The sequence below is a fragment of the Rutidosis leptorrhynchoides genome, chromosome 3 (assembly GCF_046630445.1).
Source record: "Rutidosis leptorrhynchoides isolate AG116_Rl617_1_P2 chromosome 3, CSIRO_AGI_Rlap_v1, whole genome shotgun sequence".
NCBI lineage: Eukaryota > Viridiplantae > Streptophyta > Magnoliopsida > Asterales > Asteraceae > Rutidosis > Rutidosis leptorrhynchoides.
Window position 1 is genome coordinate 396,811,998 of NC_092335.1, and position 23,533 is coordinate 396,835,530.

At 30.5% G+C, this 23,533-nt stretch overlaps 1 protein-coding gene across 1 annotated transcript; it reads left to right on the forward strand.

Moving 5' to 3' along the window:
• The first annotated feature begins 1,216 nt into the window (after window positions 1-1,216).
• On the forward strand, window positions 1,217-2,149 carry LOC139901361 (uncharacterized). The gene has a single exon (XM_071884083.1). The coding sequence runs from the start codon at window positions 1,217-1,219 to the stop codon at window positions 2,147-2,149; it is 933 nt and encodes a 310-aa protein (XP_071740184.1).
• The last annotated feature ends 21,384 nt before the right edge of the window (window positions 2,150-23,533 follow it).

Below are 23,533 nucleotides of genomic sequence, written 5' to 3' on the forward strand. Positions count from 1 at the left end.
CACAAGTGTCGTTCTTTTGTCCAAACCCCAATTATGGTACAAAGCCCAATTACCCAATTTTAGTAATTAGCCCAACATCATGATTACTTCGGATTAAATAAGCATAATAATAACTTAGCTACGAGACATTAATGTAAAAAGGTTGAACATAACTTACAATGATTAAAAATAGCGTAGCGTTACACGGACAGAATTTCGACTTACACACTCAAACGATCTCTATCATAAATCATAATTTAAAATTAAAATTAAGATTATTGTTATATCTTATTAAGTTAACATTATGATAGAGATATAGAATATAGATATTGATAATTGATATTGATAATAGATAGATGGATCGATATATAGATAGAAATATGATAGAAAAAGGTATCCTTAATTGAACGTAAATCATCGCCTTTTATAGGCAAAATATGAAATTGAATTTTCATTTACGACCCCTGAACTATGCTCAATTAACAACTTTTTATTATTTAATATTATTCTTATTATGAATTATTTAAATATTATATTTTATTCTTGTGCATAGTTGACTCGTAATTTTTACACCGTTGCGTCGAGCGTTGAGAGTTGACTCATGTCCCGGTTCCGGATTTTCGAACGTCCTTTCGTACAATTTTATATCGTGTACTTTGCGTTTTGTAACTTGTACTCTTGTCATTTTTAGACGTTCCTCATCAATAATTTGAACCTTTTTAATTGTATGTTGTACTTTTGAGCTTTTTGGACCTTTGTGTCTTCAATTCGTCGTTTTCGCCTTTTGTCTTCGCACTTATTTAATATAAACGAATATTACTTGAAAATGGAACAATATCAACTAAAACCTTGTCTTTCTTGGGGAATAATGCTATAAAATATGTGTTCATTTTTGGCATTATCAGGGGCTCATTTAAAAAGTCGTTACTTGGGGACTAACTTGATTGATGTTGCTATGGATGCTAACAATGGAATCCTTCCATTAGCCTACGGTATTGGAGCAGGAGAGACCACCGATCATTGGACATGATTTTTTGGTAATCTAAGAGACTCTCTACAGTCTTCGGGGTGTTGTATTGATAATCTTACCATTATATCTGACAGGGCACCTGCAATAGTTGTTGGCATATCAATTATATTTTCAGAAGTATTTCATGCACTATGTGCTAGACATTTGTTGGGAAACCTCAAAAGTGTGTCTAAAAGGGTTAAAAGTTACGAGTGGCACTACTGAAAAATGTGCAAAGCGTATAGAAAATCTGATTTTGATCACCACTATGGTATACTATCACGACGTATTCTAGACAGTACACGTACACTCACAACTGTTGGCCTCAACAGATGGTCTAGACATCATGCAGATTGTGTTCGGTATGCTTACCTGACTACTAATAGTGCAGAGTCCATGAACGCGCTGTCAATTCATGTGAGGAAACTCCCTGTTACAATGCTTCTTGAATTCTTTAGAGCTTCAGTTCAACAATGGTTTTGGGAACATCGAAACACTGCTGATGGTTTAACAACACCTGTCACACCATATGCAGAGCGTAAGCTGGGTAAAAGAAATCATAAGTCTCTTACTTGGACTGTCAAACCGATATCACAAGTTAAGTTTGAGGTAATGGATATGAAAAAAGGCGGTAAAGTCAATCTACAAGATAAAACTTGCACATGTAAACAATGGCAGTTTTCCGGTCTACCTTGTGGACATGTAATGGAAGTAGCAAGGTATTTTATCTTACGTGACGTTACTACACACGTTCAGAAGTATTTCCACATTGAAACGTACAAGTCTGCATACATGGAATACATTAACCCGCTAGATCATATTTTTAAATGGATAGATCCAGGACACCTACAAACTGTTCGACCGCCATTGGTTACAAAACGACAATCAAGTAGACCGAAGAGTACTGCTCGTATACCGTCCCAAGGAGAAGACAAAGCCAATTTCAAATATAAAATAAAATGCAGTCGTTGCTTGGAACCAGGACACACTAGATCAACTTACACCGCAGATTATGATCTATCTGAAGGTATACAAAAGTCCAAGTGTAAGTCAAAAACGAAGGCAAAGTCGAAGGGGATGGTAAAGGGGAAGGGGAAGGGAAAACGTGAAGACTCATGTTCAACACAATTTGACTCGACTTACAATTTGAGTGATGATTAGCTTCTTTTTTTAAGTTTTAAATGTGTTTAACTGTCATGGATGATAGGTATGTGTGTTTGCATATTTTCTGTTTCGTGTGTTTAAGTCTTTGTGGTTTAATAATAAGTTAGGTATGTTATCTAATATATCTTATCCAATAAAAGAGTGCTTTTATGCTTAGTCGACCTACATGTTGATCGACTACAATGCAAATATGGTCGACCGAGTTTTTTGAAGTAGTCGACCATCTCCTACAAAGAATGTTGGTTGACCACCTTGAAAACTATAGTGGTCGACCAGGTCAATGGGTAGTCGACTCAAAGGGTGGTCGACCTAATGGTATAAATAGACAATTTTTTTTCTTCCAAAAAGTGTATTTTAGAATAAAACTTTAAAAAAAAAAGTGTATTTGGGCGAATTTCCCTTGTTAAATATATGTGGTGCAATTATAAGAGATATGTGATAATGTATTGAAAGGTGACTTAAATATGTATATATTTTTAGCCCGATATATGCCATTATTATATATTATATTATTATTATATTATATATTATATATTATTATATTATTATTATTTTATTTTATTTTACTCTATATACTAAAATACATGCCAAACTTCGTCGTTTCAGTTATATCGAATTGTCGTTTTGAATTTGCGTTCACACTACACAAGGCCCTTCAATTACGGCTCAATTTATACAACGACCCCTCAAGTTTACATTTTCTCAGGGGTAGAAAATGTAAACATGTGATTTTATTAAAATAAAAGAAACTAATTCCACCCGAATTTTTAACGGTTCCTATCTTCTCGCTCGGTGCAAGTTAAATTTCTCCGAGACCACCGTTCAACTCGAAAAAAATCTAATGAACACAACGGGACTAACTACGCACGAAACGGACATCGTTAAAAAAACACTAGATAACGGGCCCTATGTTCTCGCTCGGTACGAGTTAAATTTTTCCGAGACCACCATTTAACTCGAAATAATTTTACGAACACAACGCGACTAACTATACGCAAAATGGACATCGTTCAAAAAACATTTATTCCTTCCTATTTCTGAAGATATTTTCATAACCATTCTTATCTGAAATCATTTATTCCTTCGCGTTATCTGTATCACATCATAAAGAAAACTGTTTTAGTTTCTAAATATCTGAAACCTCTGAGTGTAAAGTATGAATGTTTTTGAAGTAATGTTGGGAACTGAAGCATGAGTTAGTATAATATAATGACACTTTATCAACGTGATTATATTACAGTAAGTCATGCTGAGTTTCTAAATGGAACGTAATAATTCACAGACCATAACGTCATCATGTGCCATGTTACATGACTCTTACATTCAATCTAATCTCTAAACATATCAAAAACATATTCTATTGATAGATCTATCTTTTCCTTTGGATATCGGTAATATCACAAGTCAAATTGTGCTATTACAATTTCTCTCTTAGAGCATTAGCTATGTTCATTCCGAATTTCATATCTATGAATTCTAGACCATTATTCGCTTGACTTGAAGTCGGGAAAAGAAGACGAAAGCATAAAACTCCAAAATATAAGGAAAAATATAAGCACGAAGACAACGTAGAAATTACAAACCGTGTATATCGATGCGTATAGCAATATAAAGACACGGGAAAACTAAGAACACTATAAACCCAAGAGCATAGTAGAAATTATCAGATTCCTCCGGTGAAATATGAAAAAGAAGAATGACAGATGTGATAGTCGAATATATCAAGAATTAAAACTTGATGGAGCATATTGACGAATGTTTTGGAAGTACGAAGAAAGGAAGAAAGTATAAAAGATGGGAGATGTGGAAATAAGGAAACGTAGGAGGTTGATTTATAGTAAAATATCCGACAGAGAAATCGAGACAGATTATTGCATTAAATCGAAGAGGATCATAATTTCCTTAATCGCCGAAGAATCAAATCTTATATAGATTACAAAGATTTTCTTTAATCCAGAGATCAACCGTGATGACTTCAAAAGATAAGACGAACCCCTATTTTCTCATTTCACTCTTTTACGATAGCTTCACTCATACGTTTCGAGTAATCGAATTATTTTATCCATATTTCTCAATCATGATAAAACCCTATGAATCAACTTATATTCGTCATAATAACATTCTTATTATTAGCCATGACGACCTCGATCAAATTTCGGGACGAAATTTCTTTAACGGGTAGGTACTGTGACGACCCGAAAATTTCTGACCAAATTTAAACTTAATCTTTATATAATTCCGACTTGATAAGCAATGAATTTTAATAAATCTTGAACCTCCGAAAAGATTTTTACACAAGCTTTTGGTCACCCTTTTATTCCGACGATTCACGAACGTCATAACTTGATTTAATTGTTTAATTATTGTTTATATCTATGGATTTATATATATTTAACATGAAAATATGATAATTAAATATCTCATTAAGTATATTAACAAAGTATTATATATATATTTTCATACTACTAATTTAAAGAGTTTTCAAACAATATATATATTACTATTTAAACGACGTAATTAACTTATGTTAAAATGTATTTACATATAATGTATTACGAGTGTAAATACGTTCTTACAAGTATTGAATACACTTTATAATATACCAATACATATAAAGGATAGCTATACTCGTATTTCTGTTCAATTTCCTCAAAGAATTCTACTCGCATTCATACAGTATTTTTACCCGTATTATACAGAGCTTCTAGAATTATTTACTATTGGTATATACCAATAGAAATCTGTAATTATTTGTCTAATATATCATCTATGACCTAATCAATTTAATATGTCATGCATGACTTAATACAATTTAACTTATCTTAGATATTTTCACTAAAAGCCAAAATTATAAGCTTATAAATAAGGACCATTTTAACTCATTTTTACTCCACATTTTCTTAAACTAAAAACACACACTTGAATGCTTTCATATCATACTTTAATCTCAGCAACTTTTCTCTTCATAATCAAGGTAAAATACTACTCAAAATCCTTGTTCAATTCCTTGTATAGTTGCTATCTTATTATACTTATAAAACTTGTATAAAGTAGAACTTGTTTTGGTGAACACCAAGCTTGTTTGAAAAACTAATCTAATCTTTCTAACTTAACTCTAATAACACTTATTTATATGTATTATGATGTTATATTAAGTTAATATAAGAGCTTACAACTTGTACATATGAAGAACACCTTGAAACTTAACATATATCCTTTAATCTCCATTCGGTAAAAAGCGGGCTGTTTTGGGTTGGGAATTAAAAACCTATCTTAGACTTTGAGTTCGAGGCTAAGACTTTAGAAATATGTTAATATATTTAAATAAGACTTCCAGTATTTTTTTCATGATTTTAGACAAAGTGGAAGTATTTTATCAAAAATCATATATTGTGTGGATGCCGGGATTTTTTCAAATCTGTCCACCGACACAAAAAGAGGGTAAAGCTCTAAAAAATACTACTTGGGATGAACTTTTAAAATTGGTTTTTTAAAATTTACTTCTTAATGAATCCATAGAAATTTGATTCACTTTAAACGGAGTTGTAATGAATATTTAGCGAGCAAAACAAAATCTGCTAAAATTAACGTTGTATGGACTAAATTTATGTCATAAAAACTATATTAACCATATCCTTGTTAACTTTTCCTATATCCTATATATATTTGGACATGTTATCAGTAGTATAAAAAAATATTATAATCTTGGTTAATTCTGTGATTATATATATGTATAATAATATTCTTGGTACGTCCTAACACAATAAGTATACAATACGTTTTGATAAATCCTAAGACAATACGTACACAATACGTCTTAGTTAATTCTAAGACAATACGTATACAATACATCTCTGGGTTGATGCAAAGACAATACGTATACAATACGTCGTGGGGTAATTCTAAGATTATATATATATATATATATATATATATATATATATATATATATATATATATATATATATATACCGATTATTGGACTGTTGGACTTTTCGGACTATTTTGGACTACTAACAATGGACTACTAACATAAAATGTTAAAAATTATTATATAAGTATTCTATGAACTTGCTTTATTTTATTCATATGTCGTATTATTATCTGAATCGTTATTATTGTTATAGGTTCGTGAATCCAAGGACGACAGTCATATTTTTAATAAGTTGAAAACTTATTATTAATATACTTTTACTACTGTGTAATACATGCATTTTATGTTTTACGCTATGGACACAAGTACTTAAAATATATTCTACGTTGAGTTGTACCACCTTGCATATCTTCCCTAATAGCTTGGTAACTAATATTTACATGTTGTAAGAACATGTAAGCGCGAATCCTATTGATAGATCTATCGGGTTTGACAACCCCAACCGGGCTAATCGATCTAGTATCGTAAACGGTTGCATAGTACTTCGTTTTTACTACACTTGGTACAGTGTAGGGAGATTTCATAATAAAGGGAATATGCCACATTAATGGTTAAGTATGGTTACCGAAGCGCTCAACAACTTATAGAATACTTTTATACACTTGCGAGTGTACATATATTTATAACTATGAAATCTTGTGGTCTATATTTATATCGATGATAAACCTATATATCTCACCAACCTTTGTGTTGACTGTTTACGCATGTTTATTCTCATGTCCTTAAGAAAGTCTTTCGTTGTTGCATTATCTGAGCAAGCTGTGCATGGAGTCTCATACTTTTATTTAAATAAAGTGTTGCATTCAATAAAACCTTTGTCATGTATTATATTCGACTGTTACGTCACGTGTGTAGTATTTGGAAATCGATGTATTTTGGGGATTATTTCTTAAATAATCGCCCACTTGTTTAAAACATGCATTATGTATAATAATGATGTGCTTTTTATGAAACGAATGCAATATTTTCTAAAATGTATCATATAGAGGTCAAATACCTCGCTATGAGACCAATGAGAACGTACTGCGTTTATAGTAATATGGATGGGTCGTTTCAGATTGCAAAAATATTAGCCATTTATGTCGAAACCCATTTTGATATGTTTCTGACCCGCCAAATGCAACAACTTCACATTAAGAATGTGTGTATAGATCGAGTTATTTTTCTAGCCCTTTAAATATGTAACTCCAATAAATATTTTTGTATTTCTGACCCTGTTACTGTAGCGACCCGACAAAATCGTCATTGACGGCGCCGTTAACTTAGGTCCCGTTACGTGGTCATAGTCCCTAAATGAGACGCGTTTGACCAAAATTATGTCGCATTCATTTGAAATGTACAAGACTTACAAAGTTTTAAGTTACCAAGCGGTTCGACAACAAGTTTAAGTTTACAAAAGTGATAAAGTATAAATGAAATAACTTGCGACATAATTAGTTTTAAATCACGGTTGCTATAAATAGCGTAAGTATGTATGCTTGACTCCAAGCAAGTAATCAGAGTGTATGCATGTATGCTTGACCCCATGCAAGTATGAGTGTACGCGGAAACATGTATCAAATAGCCATTCATGAACCTGAGAAACATATAGAAAACTGTCAACGAAAATGTTGGTGAAATCATAGATGTATGTAAATGTTGTTTTGAACCACAAGATTTTGTATTTCCATAACGTTGATTATCTGAATCGTTTGCATTCCAAAAGTATGTTCACGAGCACCCAATTATCAAGACTTAACTGTTTTGTACCCTGTTACGTAGTGTTAGAACATACACTAAACCCGAAAATATATTTCATCCGCTAACGGTAGCGAACCGTCCGAATGAGGCTCGTCAAGCCCATGTGATCATATAATATAAGTTCTCGCTTACACCCTGCAAGTGTAACTAATGATAATTGAATTGAGGCTTTTTGTTCTAACTCGCTGTGAAATGTTTGTTTTCGTACTTGTTTTCAAAGTATAAAGTATGTAGTACAAAACTGTATATGTTTCTCATCCCATGATTTAAAGTATAAAAGTTGTTGAAAGATGGGACTATGATCTCACCTCAGGTGCACGAGTATAAATGCACTTCACAAAGTAAACGTGTGCATGAAAGTTGCTTAGTCTTAACCTAAACAAGTAATTTGTATCAATTAACCGGTTACGACACAAGGTCGGGCTAAATGTGTTCAATTAGTCCTATGGCTCGTTACGACTCGATTAATATAGCATGTGAATCACATTGTCAAGTTTCATGCAAGAAACAAGTATAAAAGACGGTTTGAAAGATTGCCTAAGTATTTGGTTAAGTTTGACTAAAAGTCAAATTTGGTCAAGTCAATGTCAACGAAAAAGTCAACACGTTCGGGTCGGGTCCCGAACTATTTTTCTGAGGTTTTTAATCATATATGAGCATGTTAGAACAAGTTACATGTTATTCGAAGGTGCGTAGCATAGTTAGAATTTAACGGTAAACGACCAACCAAAATCAGAACCTGGTAGTTCATCTGGACGGCGTCCAGAATGGCTAGATGGCATCCAGATGTGAAGGCCTGGATGGCGTCCAAGAATTTGGATGGCGTCCAGATTAGTGCCCAGGTCCTGTTTTGCTGAAACACACAAGTGCACAAACCAAACTTAAAACAAACACAAATTGTGAACCGAAAACACTTAAAACATGTATCTTATATCGTTGGAAAGGTATTTTGATGAGGAATACAACTAATCACATATCATCAAATAATTACATCATTTAAATGACTAAATCCTCATCAAATTATCGTTAAAAGTTTATCATTGAAGTTTCAAGTTCGTAAAACGCATTTTATGATTCGGGAAACCAATTTACACATACGATATGCCGTTTCGAAGGCAATTAAACATACATTGCAACTAAACACTTGCTAACAACATTAAAAAGAATTTAATGCATCAAAAGTTCATTTTAAAAGCTATCAAACCCTAACCAAGAATCACAAAATCAATAATCATGTTAGTGAAGTTTTCCAAGTCAACCTACACATCAAATTGAAGCTAATGATGCTAGTAACACATTTAATACATGAACTTTAACATTAAAACAACATTTAATCATCCAAAATTCAAGATTAAGAACACCCATTTCAAGTGTTCATGCTAGTTACTCAAAACAACAAATCGAGCAAATTAAACACATATTCATGTTAGACTTGAGCCATAGACACTAACTAACACCATTTCAGGTCAAAAACATGAATTAGAGAAATCTAGAGTTTTAGAAATGTTACCCAAACGAGATAAAATTGGTACCAAAATGTAGAGGATGAAGAGAGGATCACGAATATGTAATTTGTTTTATTGTAAGCCTCCTAGATCGAATTTAGATGATGAATGATTGATTTGGGTGTTTGAGTTCAAAAATGGAAGTAGAGAAAAGGGAGAAAGAGATGAGGAGGTGAAAATGATATGAATGGTAGAAAGAGTGGGTTGACTAGTTGACCTAGTCAACTAGTTTGCCCACTTGGCAACTTCGATCCCTCAAGTTTCAAAGCGGGTGCGTGAATTAACCAAACGAATATTTTAAAAATGCTAGAGTAACCGGGAGATGTTATAACCAAATAACGGAAATATTTAGAACGTTATTCAACGAAAGGTACGAAATTAGATAACAAAATATATTATCTAAAAAAAAGACGGGCGTAAAAATAATTTAACGGAAAAATGCGGGATGTTACATTACCTACACCTTAAAAGAAATTTCATCCCGAAATTTATTTGGAAGTAGTAGTCGTTGTTTCTTCCGCGAGATCTTGCATTGCCAATTCTACCAATAAGTGAAGGTACTTTCTTGGGCATTTCAACAAACTTTGACAGTCGGGATCTTACGTTGTTTCAGAGTTTGGTTACACGATTCATAGTTTCAACCGGTTCTCCTAGGAAGTGAAGTTTATCATAGATAGTAAGTTCATCGAAGAGGATAACAAGTTCTTGTTTCGCAATACACGTCTTTAAGTTTGATACACAGAATGTAGGATGAACGGAATTTGTTTGAGTTGGGAATTCGAAACGGTAAGTAACGGGTCCAATACGTCCCAAGATTTCAAAAGGATTAATGTATCGCAGATTTAGTTTTCTACATTTCCCGAAACGGATTACACCTTTTCAAGGTGCAACTTTTAACATTACGCGGTCCCCTATTTGGGATTTGAGAGGTTTACGTCTAACATCGGCATAGCTCTTTTGGCGGCTACGGGCCGTCTTGAGCCTTTCTTGGATTTGAACGAATCTTGACGAATATTTCATGAATGAGTTCGGGTTCGGTGGTTTGCTTGTCGCCTACTTTGGTTCAACGATTAAGAAAACGACCATTGCGGCTATATGGGTTTTCGAAAAGTGTGGCGTTAATACCCGAATTAAAATTATTGTAGTACTAGAATTCGGCCAAAGGCAAATACTTTTCTCAAGTAAATTTGAAGTTGATAACACAAACTCTTATTATGGTTTCCAAGGTTTGAATCGTACATTTGCTTTGTTCGTCGATTTGTGGTTGATACGCCGTGCTCATGTCTAAACGTGGTCCCCAGGCTTTTTGTAAGGCACTCTGAAATCTAGAAGTGAAACGATGATCTCGATCCGAAATGAGGTACATTTCTTTAAGGTATATTTGAACAAGTTTTTGTTTCTCAATAAATTCGCGCCGTGGAAGATTTATCGGTTTCCGAAAACGTTTGTTAGAGCAAGTTTCTTATCGGGTTCTGAAAATGTTCGTTAGGACTATTCACCCTCGTGGTTAATACTAATATAATGTGAAGAGTCTCTCTCTCCATTGAGAATTTAGATAAAAGATTTCCTTAAACGGAAGTACGAGTGTAATGCGAGAGAAGTTCCGCCTCGATGTGAACATAACGAGCATATTGTAGTTCCTCGATAAAACTGCGCGAAAACGAGATAGTATACACGTGCAACATATGTTTGAAGTTGAAAGAATTTTCCATTCATTCGGAATCATAAGTATGGTTCGGCAATAATCGAAGATGTGTCCCTGGTATGTTGTTATCAATATTCTCGGAGTTTTCAGATTTCCAACAAGAAAAATGAAGGCATGTACATGGCACATGGTGGTGATTAGGTTGATCGAGTCCAACCACCATCACGTGTCATTAGAACTTTGGTATGACTTACTATAATATAACCACGTTGATCGAGTGTCGTTATATTACACTAACTCATACCTCCATTCCCACATCACTCTATACAATCAAGTTCGTGTAATCGTAAAGATTTAAAATGAACAAAGTGTGATGACATCTCTAACGTGACTCGTATTGAATCGAAAGAATTAGTGCAACTCTGAAGATGCGTTTCCCGAGGAAAGTGTGTAAATGATTGTTCACGTCAATGCGGTTCAAGTCAAACAATAATATCTTTAGGCACGGAAAGAGTAATGAAGTATGATAACGAGTAGTACGCAACTGTAGTGATAAGTAGTGATGATGATACTCATCTAAAGTAGTGGTGGTAATTTACAACACTTGTGGATAGTAAGCTGGGACGGTGACGAATAACAACCGAGGAGACAGAGTTCCTGAACTAGTGTGACTAATGAAGTCGCCGTCATCCTTACGCGTATGAATCTTGAATTTACATGTGTTACCAGAAAGTGGCAGAATATCGATTCGTATGATGAAAGTTTGGTACCATTAAAAAGTTTGCCTAAGAATGATGTAAGTATAATGCAAAAGTAGTCAAGTAAGTGCTATCTATAGCAAATGTATGTCAGAATGCAACGGCTAACTATCCAGTTGTAGTCTAAATTCACTAACGCGTCCTAACAACTCTGTCAGACACACTAATGTGAAGCGACCCGTCCTAATCTATTCGGACGAAGTCCATATCGATTACAAACAATTCATAATAGTTGGTTACATCATGAGGTACTTGACCTCTATATGATACAATTTTACAAACATTGCATTCGATTTTAAAAGACAATCTTTCTTTACATCGAAAGTTGACGGCATGCATACATTTCATAATATATCCAACTATAATTGACTTAATAATAATCTTGATGAACTCGAAGACTCGAATGCAACGTCTTTTGAAATATGTCATGAATGACTCCAAGTAATATTTCTAAAATGAGCAAATGCACAGCGGAAGATTTCTTTCGTACCTGAGAATAAACATGCTTTAAAATGTCAACCAAAAGGTTGGTGAGTTCATTAGTTTATCATAAACATTCATTTCCATCATTTTAATAGACCACAAGAATTTCATTTCCAGTTCTCATAAATATACGTCCCATGCATAGAGACAAAAATCATTCATATGGATTGAACACCTGGTAACCGACATTAACAAGATGCATATAAGAATATTCCCTATCATTCCGGGACATCCATCGAACATGATAAAACAACATCGAAGTACTAAAGCATCCGGTACTTTGGATGGGGTTCGTTAGGCCCAATAGATCTATCTTTAAGATTCGCATCAATTAGTAGATCGGTTTACTAATTCTTAGGTTACCAAGCAAAAGGGGCATATTCGGCTTCGATCATTCAACCATATAATGTAGTTTCGATTACTTGTGTCTATTTCGTAAAACATTTATAAAAGCGCATGTATTCTCAGTCCCAAAAATATATATTGCAAAAGCATTTAAAAAGGGAGCAAATGAAACTCACTCTACAATTTTTTGTAGTAAAAATATCCATACGACGATACTGAACAATGCAGGGTTGGCCTCGGATTCACGAACCTATAGCATTTGTATATATATTAATACACATAATCGTAGTCAAAGAAGTTTATATATATTATTATTAATAATCATTATGTGTTATATAAATACATTTAATATATTTACTTTATATATTTTGTATCACTAATATTCATTATAACATATTGATAATTCTAATTTATATTAAGGTTTATGTATAAATATTTACTTTATATATATATCATTATGTTATTTATATTTATTATTATTATTATTATTATTATTATTATTATTATTATTATTATTATTATTATTATTATTATTATTATTATTATTGTTACTAGTTATTATTATGATTATAATTGTTATTATTATGATTATTATTGTTATTGTTCTTACTAGTATTATAATTATAATTACAAGTAACAAAATTGTTGTTATTATTATTATCATAACTATAATTATTATTGAAATCATTAGCATTAACATTAAGATTACTATTATTTTTACTACTAATACTATAATAAGCATTATTATTATCATTTAGGATTATTATTATTACTATTATCATTATTATTATTAGTATTATTTTTAGAGACATTATTATTATTTTTATCATTATTATTACTATTATTACTATAATTAATATTATTATCAATATTATTATTATTAATATTACCATTATAAATAAATACAACCTTTGTTACTATTATTGATATAAAAATATACTTATAGTAATATTACATATAAGTAGGTATTAATCATACTAACATTTTTAACAAATTATGTATTTTAATATATATATTGATATAACTATATAAATATTGGTCATTTTAATTATATACACAACTTAAATATATATGATACATAATTTAAGACATAATATATAAATTTGTTCGATTGCTATTATTTGTGTTAATATATATACAAATGATATAGGTTCGTGAATCTGAGTCCAACCATACACTTGTTCAATGTCGTCATATGTATTTTTACTACAAAATACAGAATTGTGAGTTTCATTTGCCTTTTTACCCTTTATATTTTTGGGCTGAGAATACATGCGCAATTTTTAAAAATGTTTTACGAAATAGACACAAGGAATCGAAACTGCATTATATGGTTGAATGATCGAAGCCGAATATGCCCCTTTTAGCTTAGTAGCCTAAGAATTAGGGAACATCACTAATTTTGAGAATTAGTGCACGCCTAATTGACGCGAATCCTAAAGATAGATCTATGGGCCTGACGAACCCCATCTAAAGTTTCGGATGCTTTAGTACTTCGATGTTGTTTTTTATCATGTCCGAAGGATTTCCCGGAATGATAGGGGATATTCTTATATGCATCTTGTTAATGTCGGTTACCAGGTGTTCAATCCATATGAATGATTTTTGTCTCTATGCATGGGACGTATATTTATGAGAACTGGAAATGAAATTCTTGTGGTCTATTAAAATGATGGAAATGAATGTTTATGATAAACTAATGAACTCACCAACCTTTTGGTTGACATTTTAAAGCATGTTTATTCTCAGGTACGAAAGAAATCTTTCGCTGTTCATTTGCTCATTTTAGAAATATTACTTGGAGTCATTCATGACATATTTCAAAATACGTTACATTCGAATCGAATCTACCACCTAACCTTGGAGTACTTGACCCGCTCACCGGCGAACCCGTTCGCAACACCGTTTATACCCTATTTGCAAGAATTTTTCGTCTTAAAGCTACCATTAACGGAACTAGAGAAGATATCCGACCTCTACCTCACACTGATAATTAACCAGGGTTAGTAGAAGAAGTTAGAGAACTCCGAGCTGGAGTATTAACTTTAGAGAGCACGGTATACAATTTGCAAGCACCAGCAGTATCACCAACACCAGTAACATCACCAGCCTCAGCACCAATGGCACCAGTACCACCAACAACCCAAGTTTCAACAATCCATGTCTCAACATCTCATTCTGTACCTCGAGTATAATCACCGTTCTACGAATCGTTCTACATCATTTATCTTCGTTCGACATGGCGATTATGTAATCTCTAATGTTTTAGAGATTATATATTCTTGTTCTAACGGTAAATCAAATGAGTTTAATATCATATTGACTCATTAAATCCATGATTACATCTGAAGAAAATATATATGTATATATATTTTCATAAAGATTGTAATTAAAAATTCTTTCGTACAAACTGTTAATGATGGAAATATTTTAACGGGTAGGTAATACTCGAGGAATATTTAGATTTCACATTAATAAGTTACACTGTACATTCTTCGAATCTGATTCAACGGTCAATTACCATCCTACTTACATCCACAGATATACGAATCTGATTCACCACAGAATAACCATTTTCATTCAATTTCATATTTGGATTTTTATCTATCAGAATCCAACAAGTAGCATAATGAAGAAAACATTGGACAAAATAAAATTTGTTAGAAACAAACAATTGAACTATGAGAAATTTTGTTAAGAAACCACGCTAACTGTTCCTAGCTAATTGTTCCTAGCTAACTGATTACATTTTATTTATCGCAATTTAATTATCACAATTTTATTTATCGTCATTTAATTTCTGTTATTTACTTTACGCACTTTATTTATCGTTATTTAAATACTGTTATTTACGCATTTTAAAAATCAGGACACGTATACAAGGTTTTGACATATCATATCGATGCATCTATATATATTATTTGGAATAACCATAGACACTCTATATGCAGTAATGCTGGAGTTAGCTATACAGGGTTGGGGTTGATTCTACAATAATATATATAGTTTGAGTTGTGATCGAGTCTAAGACACGTACACGGGTCACGATACATATTAATTAATTCGAATATTATAAACTATATATGAAATATTGAGTTAGTGACTGTGGAGTGCTAACTGCGGACTACCAAGAATGGACAATTAAAAATGAATTAAAATATTGATTATAACATATAAAACTAAACAATTCTTCAAGTTTGCCACTTGATTTCATCTTAAACCTCATTTGTATCTTGACGATTCCAATCTGCGTTTAAACATTTCATAATTCTTGAAAACACTTCAATCAAGAGGATGAACCAACCGCACTTCGTCTACGGAAGGAAAGATTTGTTTATATAGTTATGCACCTGAAAAACTCTCGAAACCTGAGTAAATGTTTAAAATGTATCTGTGCTAACCCTTTGGGAGTTGTTATTACCAAAAATAACTTTGCAATCCCTTTTCAAATTAGCCAATTTTGTCACAGCTCCAGCAAATCAACTTCAATTTTTATTTGGAATAGCCTAATTATAATTTGATATATAAATTGCCTTTTGTCATCATTACCAGAGAACCGTTTATATTCCACCACATCACTAGCAGACGTACCAGCAACTTCGTTGCTCCTTGGATTAAATCTCTCCGACAAATCACTATATTTATCTATTGAAGTCTTATCATGAACTCATCCGCACCTTGTAACGGGAATTGCCATACCAATTACCAGAAATCAGCATTTAATCATCTAAAAATACAATTCTCTTGATACCACCTCGAATTGATAACCGATGATTCAGATATCGTAACATTAAATGCAGAGGAAACAGAAAAATCGTAGATGGTCTAAAAGGCCAAAAGTTTGATGATAACGAAGGGAGTGTTAGGAACGCTCGATAGAAAATTTGGTACTGAAAAACAGATTGAGTAAACCATGAAGGAGACCAAGGCCAAATACAAGGACCATATCATATATTTAAAGAATCCAGGTAATTCTGGATCCGATGAAACCTTCAATCAATATCTTGCTCTGTACCCATGTTAAAATCTTGCGGAAAATCTTTCTTCATCAACCATCGAACTTAGAAATTCTAAAATATCATCATAAATATCTTCGATATTTCTGAAGATATTTTCATAAATATCCTCATCCGAAATTATTTATCTCTTCGTGCTATTTATATTACATCATAAAGGAAACTACTTTAGTTTCTAAATTTCTTTAAAAATTCGAGTTTAAATTATGAGTGTTTTTGAAGTAGTGTTGGGAACTGAAGCATGAGTTAGTATAATATAATGACACTTGATCAACCTGATTATATTACAGTAAGTCATGCTGAGTTTCTAAATGAAACATGATGATTCAAAGATTATAACGTCATCATGTGTCATGTTACATAACTCTTTCATTCTGATTAACTTATGAACATATCAAGAAAGTATATTCTTGATAGTTCTATTCTTAATGATTCTGATAATTTGACAAATCAAATCGTGCTATTACGTTATTTCTCGTTTAGGACATTAAGTTCATTCGAAACTCCATACTTAAGAATTCTGGATCGTTACTCGCTTTACTAAAGATCGAGAAGATAATAAAAAGGCAAAGAGCTCCAAGATATAAGAGAAAATATAAAGCCCAATAACCACACGGTGGTTACAAACTGTGGATATTAATGCGAATAACAATATAAAGACACGGTATAATTAAGAATAGTATCACCCAAGGTAATAGTAGATGTAAATCGATTTTTCTGGTGGAAGATTGAAAAGAAGGATGACAGAAATGATAATTAGAAAAATATCAAGGATTAGAACGGTACTAAGCATTTTCACAATCTTTTGGATGTATGAACTAAGAATGAAAGTATAGGAATGGTGAGAATAATGGAATGGAGGAGTTTAATTTATAATGGAAATACCAGAAAGAGTAATCGAGGCAGATCACCGTATTTAATTATAGAGATCTTAATCTCCTTATTTGATAAGCATATTTCAATAAATGATTCGATAAAAGATTTTCTTTAAATCCCTTGAATTCCGGAATTCGATCGCTACTACGTTAAAAGTTATGAAAAATCTCCATTTCTTCATCTCAATCTTTTGTGATAGCTTCATTCGTACGCTTCAGATAATCGAATCATGTTATCCATATTGATCAATAATAATAAAACTCTATTCATCAACTCATATTCGTCATGAAAACATTTTTATTGTTAGCCATGACGACCTTACTCAAATTTCGGGACGAAATTTCTTTAACGGGTAGGTACTGTGACGACCCGGAAATTTTCGACCAAATTTAAACTTAATCTTTGTATGATTTCGACACGATAAGCAAAGTCGGTAAGGTTGATTCTCAAAATTCTTTTAACTGTTTATTTGAATTCGGTTAACCTGTGACTATTCCCAACGATTCACGAACTATTGTTTGTAAATAAATGTGTATATATAAATATATGTATATATATATATATATATATATATATATATATATATATATATATATATATATATATATATATATATATATATATATATATAAGGTAAGTATATATAATAATTGGAAATAATAAAACATAAATATCAAAATTAAGATCAATATTATGAATATTATTAATTTAGTATAATTTATATATATATATATATTATGTATAATTTAGTATGAATATTATGTATATATATATATATATATCATATAATATTATGTATATATATATATATATATATATATATATATATCATATAATATTATAGTATATATATATATATCATATAATATTATGTATATATATATATATATCATATAATATTATATATATATATATATATATATATAAATATATATATATATATATATATATATATATATCATATAATATTATGTATATATATCATAATATTATGTATATATATATATATATAATATTATGTATATATATATATATCATATAATATTATGTATATATATATATATATATATATATATATATATATATATATATATATAATATTATATATATATATCATATATAGTATGAATATTATGTATATATATATATATCATATAATATTACATAATTAAAAATTGTAATGATAAAATATGAAATTACAAGTAAAATATAGTTATTATATTATATTGCTACTTTCATTACTATCATTAAAGTAAATATCAAAATTAAGATCAATATTATGAATATTATTAATTTAGTATAATTTAGATATAAAATTTGATATATTTAAATTGTTGTGTCACTATTAATATCACTAATAATAGTGTTAATATTATTATTATTTATATATGTATTATTATTATTATTATTAGTATTATGATAGTAATATCAGGAAAACAGAATCGGTGTAATGGTTTAGATGGTGTGCGGGTTAGTGAGGGGTCATGGGTTCAATCCCGGTCTGGTGCAAATCTTTTTGTGAAAAACTTCAAAGGTAGTCTTTATTTATTATATTTATCATTATGTTATTTATATTTATTATTATTATAATTATTATTATTATTATTATTATTATTATTATTATTATTATTATTATTATTATTATTATTATTATTATTATTATTATTATTATTATTGTTACTAGTTATTATTATGATTATAATTGTTATTATTATGATTATTATTGTTATTGTTCTTACTAGTATTATAATTATAATTACAAGTAACAAAATTATTGTTATTATTATTATTATCATAACTATAATTATTATTGAAATCATTAGCATTAACATTAAGATTACTATTATTTTTACTACTAATACTATAATAAGCATTATTATTATCATTTAGGATTATTATTATTACTATTATCATTATTATTAGTAGTATTATTTTTAGAGACATTATTATTATTTTTATCATTATTATTACTATTATTACTATAATTAATATTATTATCAATATTATTATTATTAATATTACCATTATAAACAAATACAACCTTTGTTACTATTATTGATATAAAAATATACTTATAGTAATATTACATATAAGTAGGTATTAATCATATTAACATTTTTAACAAATTATGTATTTTAATATATATATTGATATAACTATATAAATATTGGTCATTTTAATTATATACACAACTTAAATATTTATGATACATAATTTAAGACATAATATATAAATTTGTTCTATTGTTATTATTTGTGTTAATATATATACAAATGATATAGGTTCGTGAATCTGAGGTCAACCATACACTTGTTCAATGTCGTCATATGTATTTTTACTACAAAATACAGAATTGTGAGTTTCATTTGCCTTTTTACCCTTTATATTTTTGGGCTGAGAATACATGTGCAATTTTTATAAATGTTTTACGAAATAGACACAAGGAATCGAAACTGCATTATATGGTTGAATGATCGAAGCCAAATATGCCCCTTTTAGCTTGGTAGCCTAAGAATTAGGGAACATCACTAATTTTGAGAATTAGTGCATGCCTAATTGACGCGAATCCTAAAGATATATCTATGGGCCTGACGAACCCCATCCAAAGTACCAGATGCTTTAGTACTTCGATGTTGTTTTTTATCATGTCCGAAGGATTTTCCGGAATGATAGGGGATATTCTTATATGCATCTTGTTAATGTCGGTTACCAGGTGTTCACCATATGAATGATATTTTGTCTCTATGCATGGGACGTATATTTATGAGAACTGGAAATGAAATTCTTGTGGTCTATTAAAATTGATGGAAATGATTATTTGTGTTAAACTAATGAACTCACTAACCTTTTGGTTGACACTTTAAAGCATGTTTATTCTCAGGTATGAAAGAAGTCTTCCGCTGTGCAAATGCTCATTTTAAAGATATTACTTGGAGTCATTCATGACATATTTTAAAAGACGTTGCATTCGAGTCGTTGAGTTCATCAAGATTATTATTAAGTCAATTATAGTTAGATATATTATAAAATGGTATGCATGCCGTCAACTTTTGATGTAATGAAAGATTGTATTTTCAAAAACGAATGCAATGTTTGTAAAATGTATCATATAGAGGTCAAGTACCTCGCGATGTAATCAACTGTTGTGAATCGTTTATAATCGATATGGACTTCGTCTGGATGGATTAGGACGGGTCTCTACAGATCATACCCGAAGTACAGATGGTGATATTGAGGCATGGATTGTTGATGATACTGGTGCTGTTATTGATGGTACTGTTGGTGCCGGTGATGTTGCTGAAGCTGGTAAATTTTGCACCATATTCTCCAAATTGATTTCTTGAGCGCGAAGTTCGCTAACTTCTTCTATTATTCCGGGATGATTGTCGGTCGGAACGAGCGGATGAATAAGGTTTAGAATTGTGGATAGAATATAATCGTGTCGAACTACTCATGAAATGAGGCTGAAAATGGTGTTTCAGATAGATTCGCCGGTATGTGCTTCGGTTCTTCTCCAAGAGGGCAATTTGGTTAGTGGAAAGGATCGCCGTCTTCGCGTCTCCATTGATTAAGTCGACTACGAACCCATCAGATGAATTGGGGATGGCTGATTGATTGATTCATTCTAGTGACACCGCTTTCGGAGCTTAGGTGAATATCCATGTCGGAATAACTATCGGAATAGCTATCGAAATCTGAGGGAATTGAACTGGTTAAGGGATTCATCTCGTACAATCAGATGAAGAATTTTCGATAAGAAATAGATTATAGGATGTAGATTAGTACCCTGCAATACATAATTTACATATGCATATATAATACTAAAATCCCATAAGTTACGGAGGAATCTACGGAAGCTGTCAGGCAAAGGTAACAATATCAGATACGCTAAGATATGAATTTATCTATACACTGTCTATGCAATAGAGGCAGTAAAATATGTCCAGACTAAGAATGATAAGCAGGTAATTTCCTAAGGATGATAAGCAGATGATTTTCGACTAGAAATGATAAGCAAAACTTTTGACATGCAGACACGGTCGAAGTCCAGACACACTAATGCATCTAAACAATTATCAGTTAGACACACTAATGCAAGACCTGGTTCGCTAAGACCAACTCTCTGATACCAACTAAAGCAACCCGTCCTAATCCATCCAGACGAAGTCCATATCGATTACAAACGGTTCACAATAGTTGGTTACATCGTGAGGTACTTGACCTCTATATGATACAATTTTACAAACATTGCATTCGATTTTAAAAGACAATCTTTCTTTACATCGAAAGTTGACGGCATGCATACATTTCATAATATATCCAACTATAATTGACTTAATAATAATCTTGATGAACTCGACGACTCGAATGCAACGTCTTTTGAAATATGTCATGAATGACTCCAAGTAATATTTCTAAAATGAGCAAATGCACAGCGGAAGATTTCTTTCGTACCTGAGAATAAACATGCTTTAAAATGTCAACCAAAAGGTTGGTGAGTTCATTAGTTTATCATAAACATTCATTTCCATCATTTTAATAGACCACAAGAATTTCATTTCCAGTTCTCATAAATATACGTCCCATGCATAGAGACAAAAATCATGCATATGGATTGAACACCTGGTAACCGACATTAACAAGATGCATATAAGAATATCGCCTATAATTCCGGGACATCCACCGGACATGATAAAACAACATCGAAGTACTAAAGCATCCGGTACTTTGGATAGGGTTCGTTAGGCCCAATAGATCTATCTTTAGGAATTCGCGTCAATTAGTAGATCGGTTTACTAATTCTTAGGTTACCAAGCAAAAGGGGCATATTCGGCTTCGATCATTCAACCATATAATATAGTTTCGATTACTTGTGTCTATTTCGTAAAACATTTATAAAAGCGCATGTATTCTCAGTCCCAAAAATATATATTGCAAAAGCATTTAAAAAGGGAGCAAATGAAACTCACTCTACAATATTTTGTAGTAAAAATATCCATACGACGATACTGAACAATGCAGGGTTGGCCTCGGATTCACGAACCTATAGCATTTGTATATATATTAATACACATAATCGTAGTCAAAGAAGTTTATATATATTATTATTAATAATCATTATGTGTTATATAAATACATTTAATATATTTACTTTATATATTTTGTATCACTAATATTCATTATAACATATTGATAATTCTAATTTATATTTAGGTTTATGTATAAATAGCAATATATATATATATATATATATATATATATATATATATATATATATATATATATATATATATATATATATATATATATATATATATATATATTGATATATTAATTGATATATTTTATATATAGCTTAGTTAATATCATTTTAATAAAAAAAATATGATGATATGTAATATTAATATTATTGTAATGTATTTTTATAAAAATATCTATTCGTAATAATGCTAACATGATAAGAATGATAATACTACTGACAGTAATGATAATAACAATACTAATAATGATAATATCAGTAGTTTTTAATATAATGAAGGATTTAATAATAGTGATGATAATAATTTTGATATTAATACTTAATATTTAATATTTAATAATAATAATTATTATAACAATCTTGTTTCGAATGGTAATCTTAAATATAATACTTTTTGTTAATAATAATAATACTAATAAGTATAATAATGATACTAATACTAATATTAACAGTAGAAATTTCAGTTTGTATTATTTTCATAATAACAATAATAATAATGATCCTAATCGTAATAATACTTATATTAGTCGTTAATAAATATAGTAATAGTGATAATAATGATAACTAATACTAAAATGACAAATTTTATAATCATAAATACATTATTATGTTAATAATAATAAATAAGATTATATTATCTATAATCATGGTAATAATAATAATTATTATAATACTAAATAATAATTAGTAATAATAACATTAATAAATATTAACAATAACAATAATAATAACAATATTAATAATAATAAGAATAATAACATTAATACTAATAATAATGGAAAAAGAAGTAAGAGTGTATACCCCTAAAAGCTTTGTCTA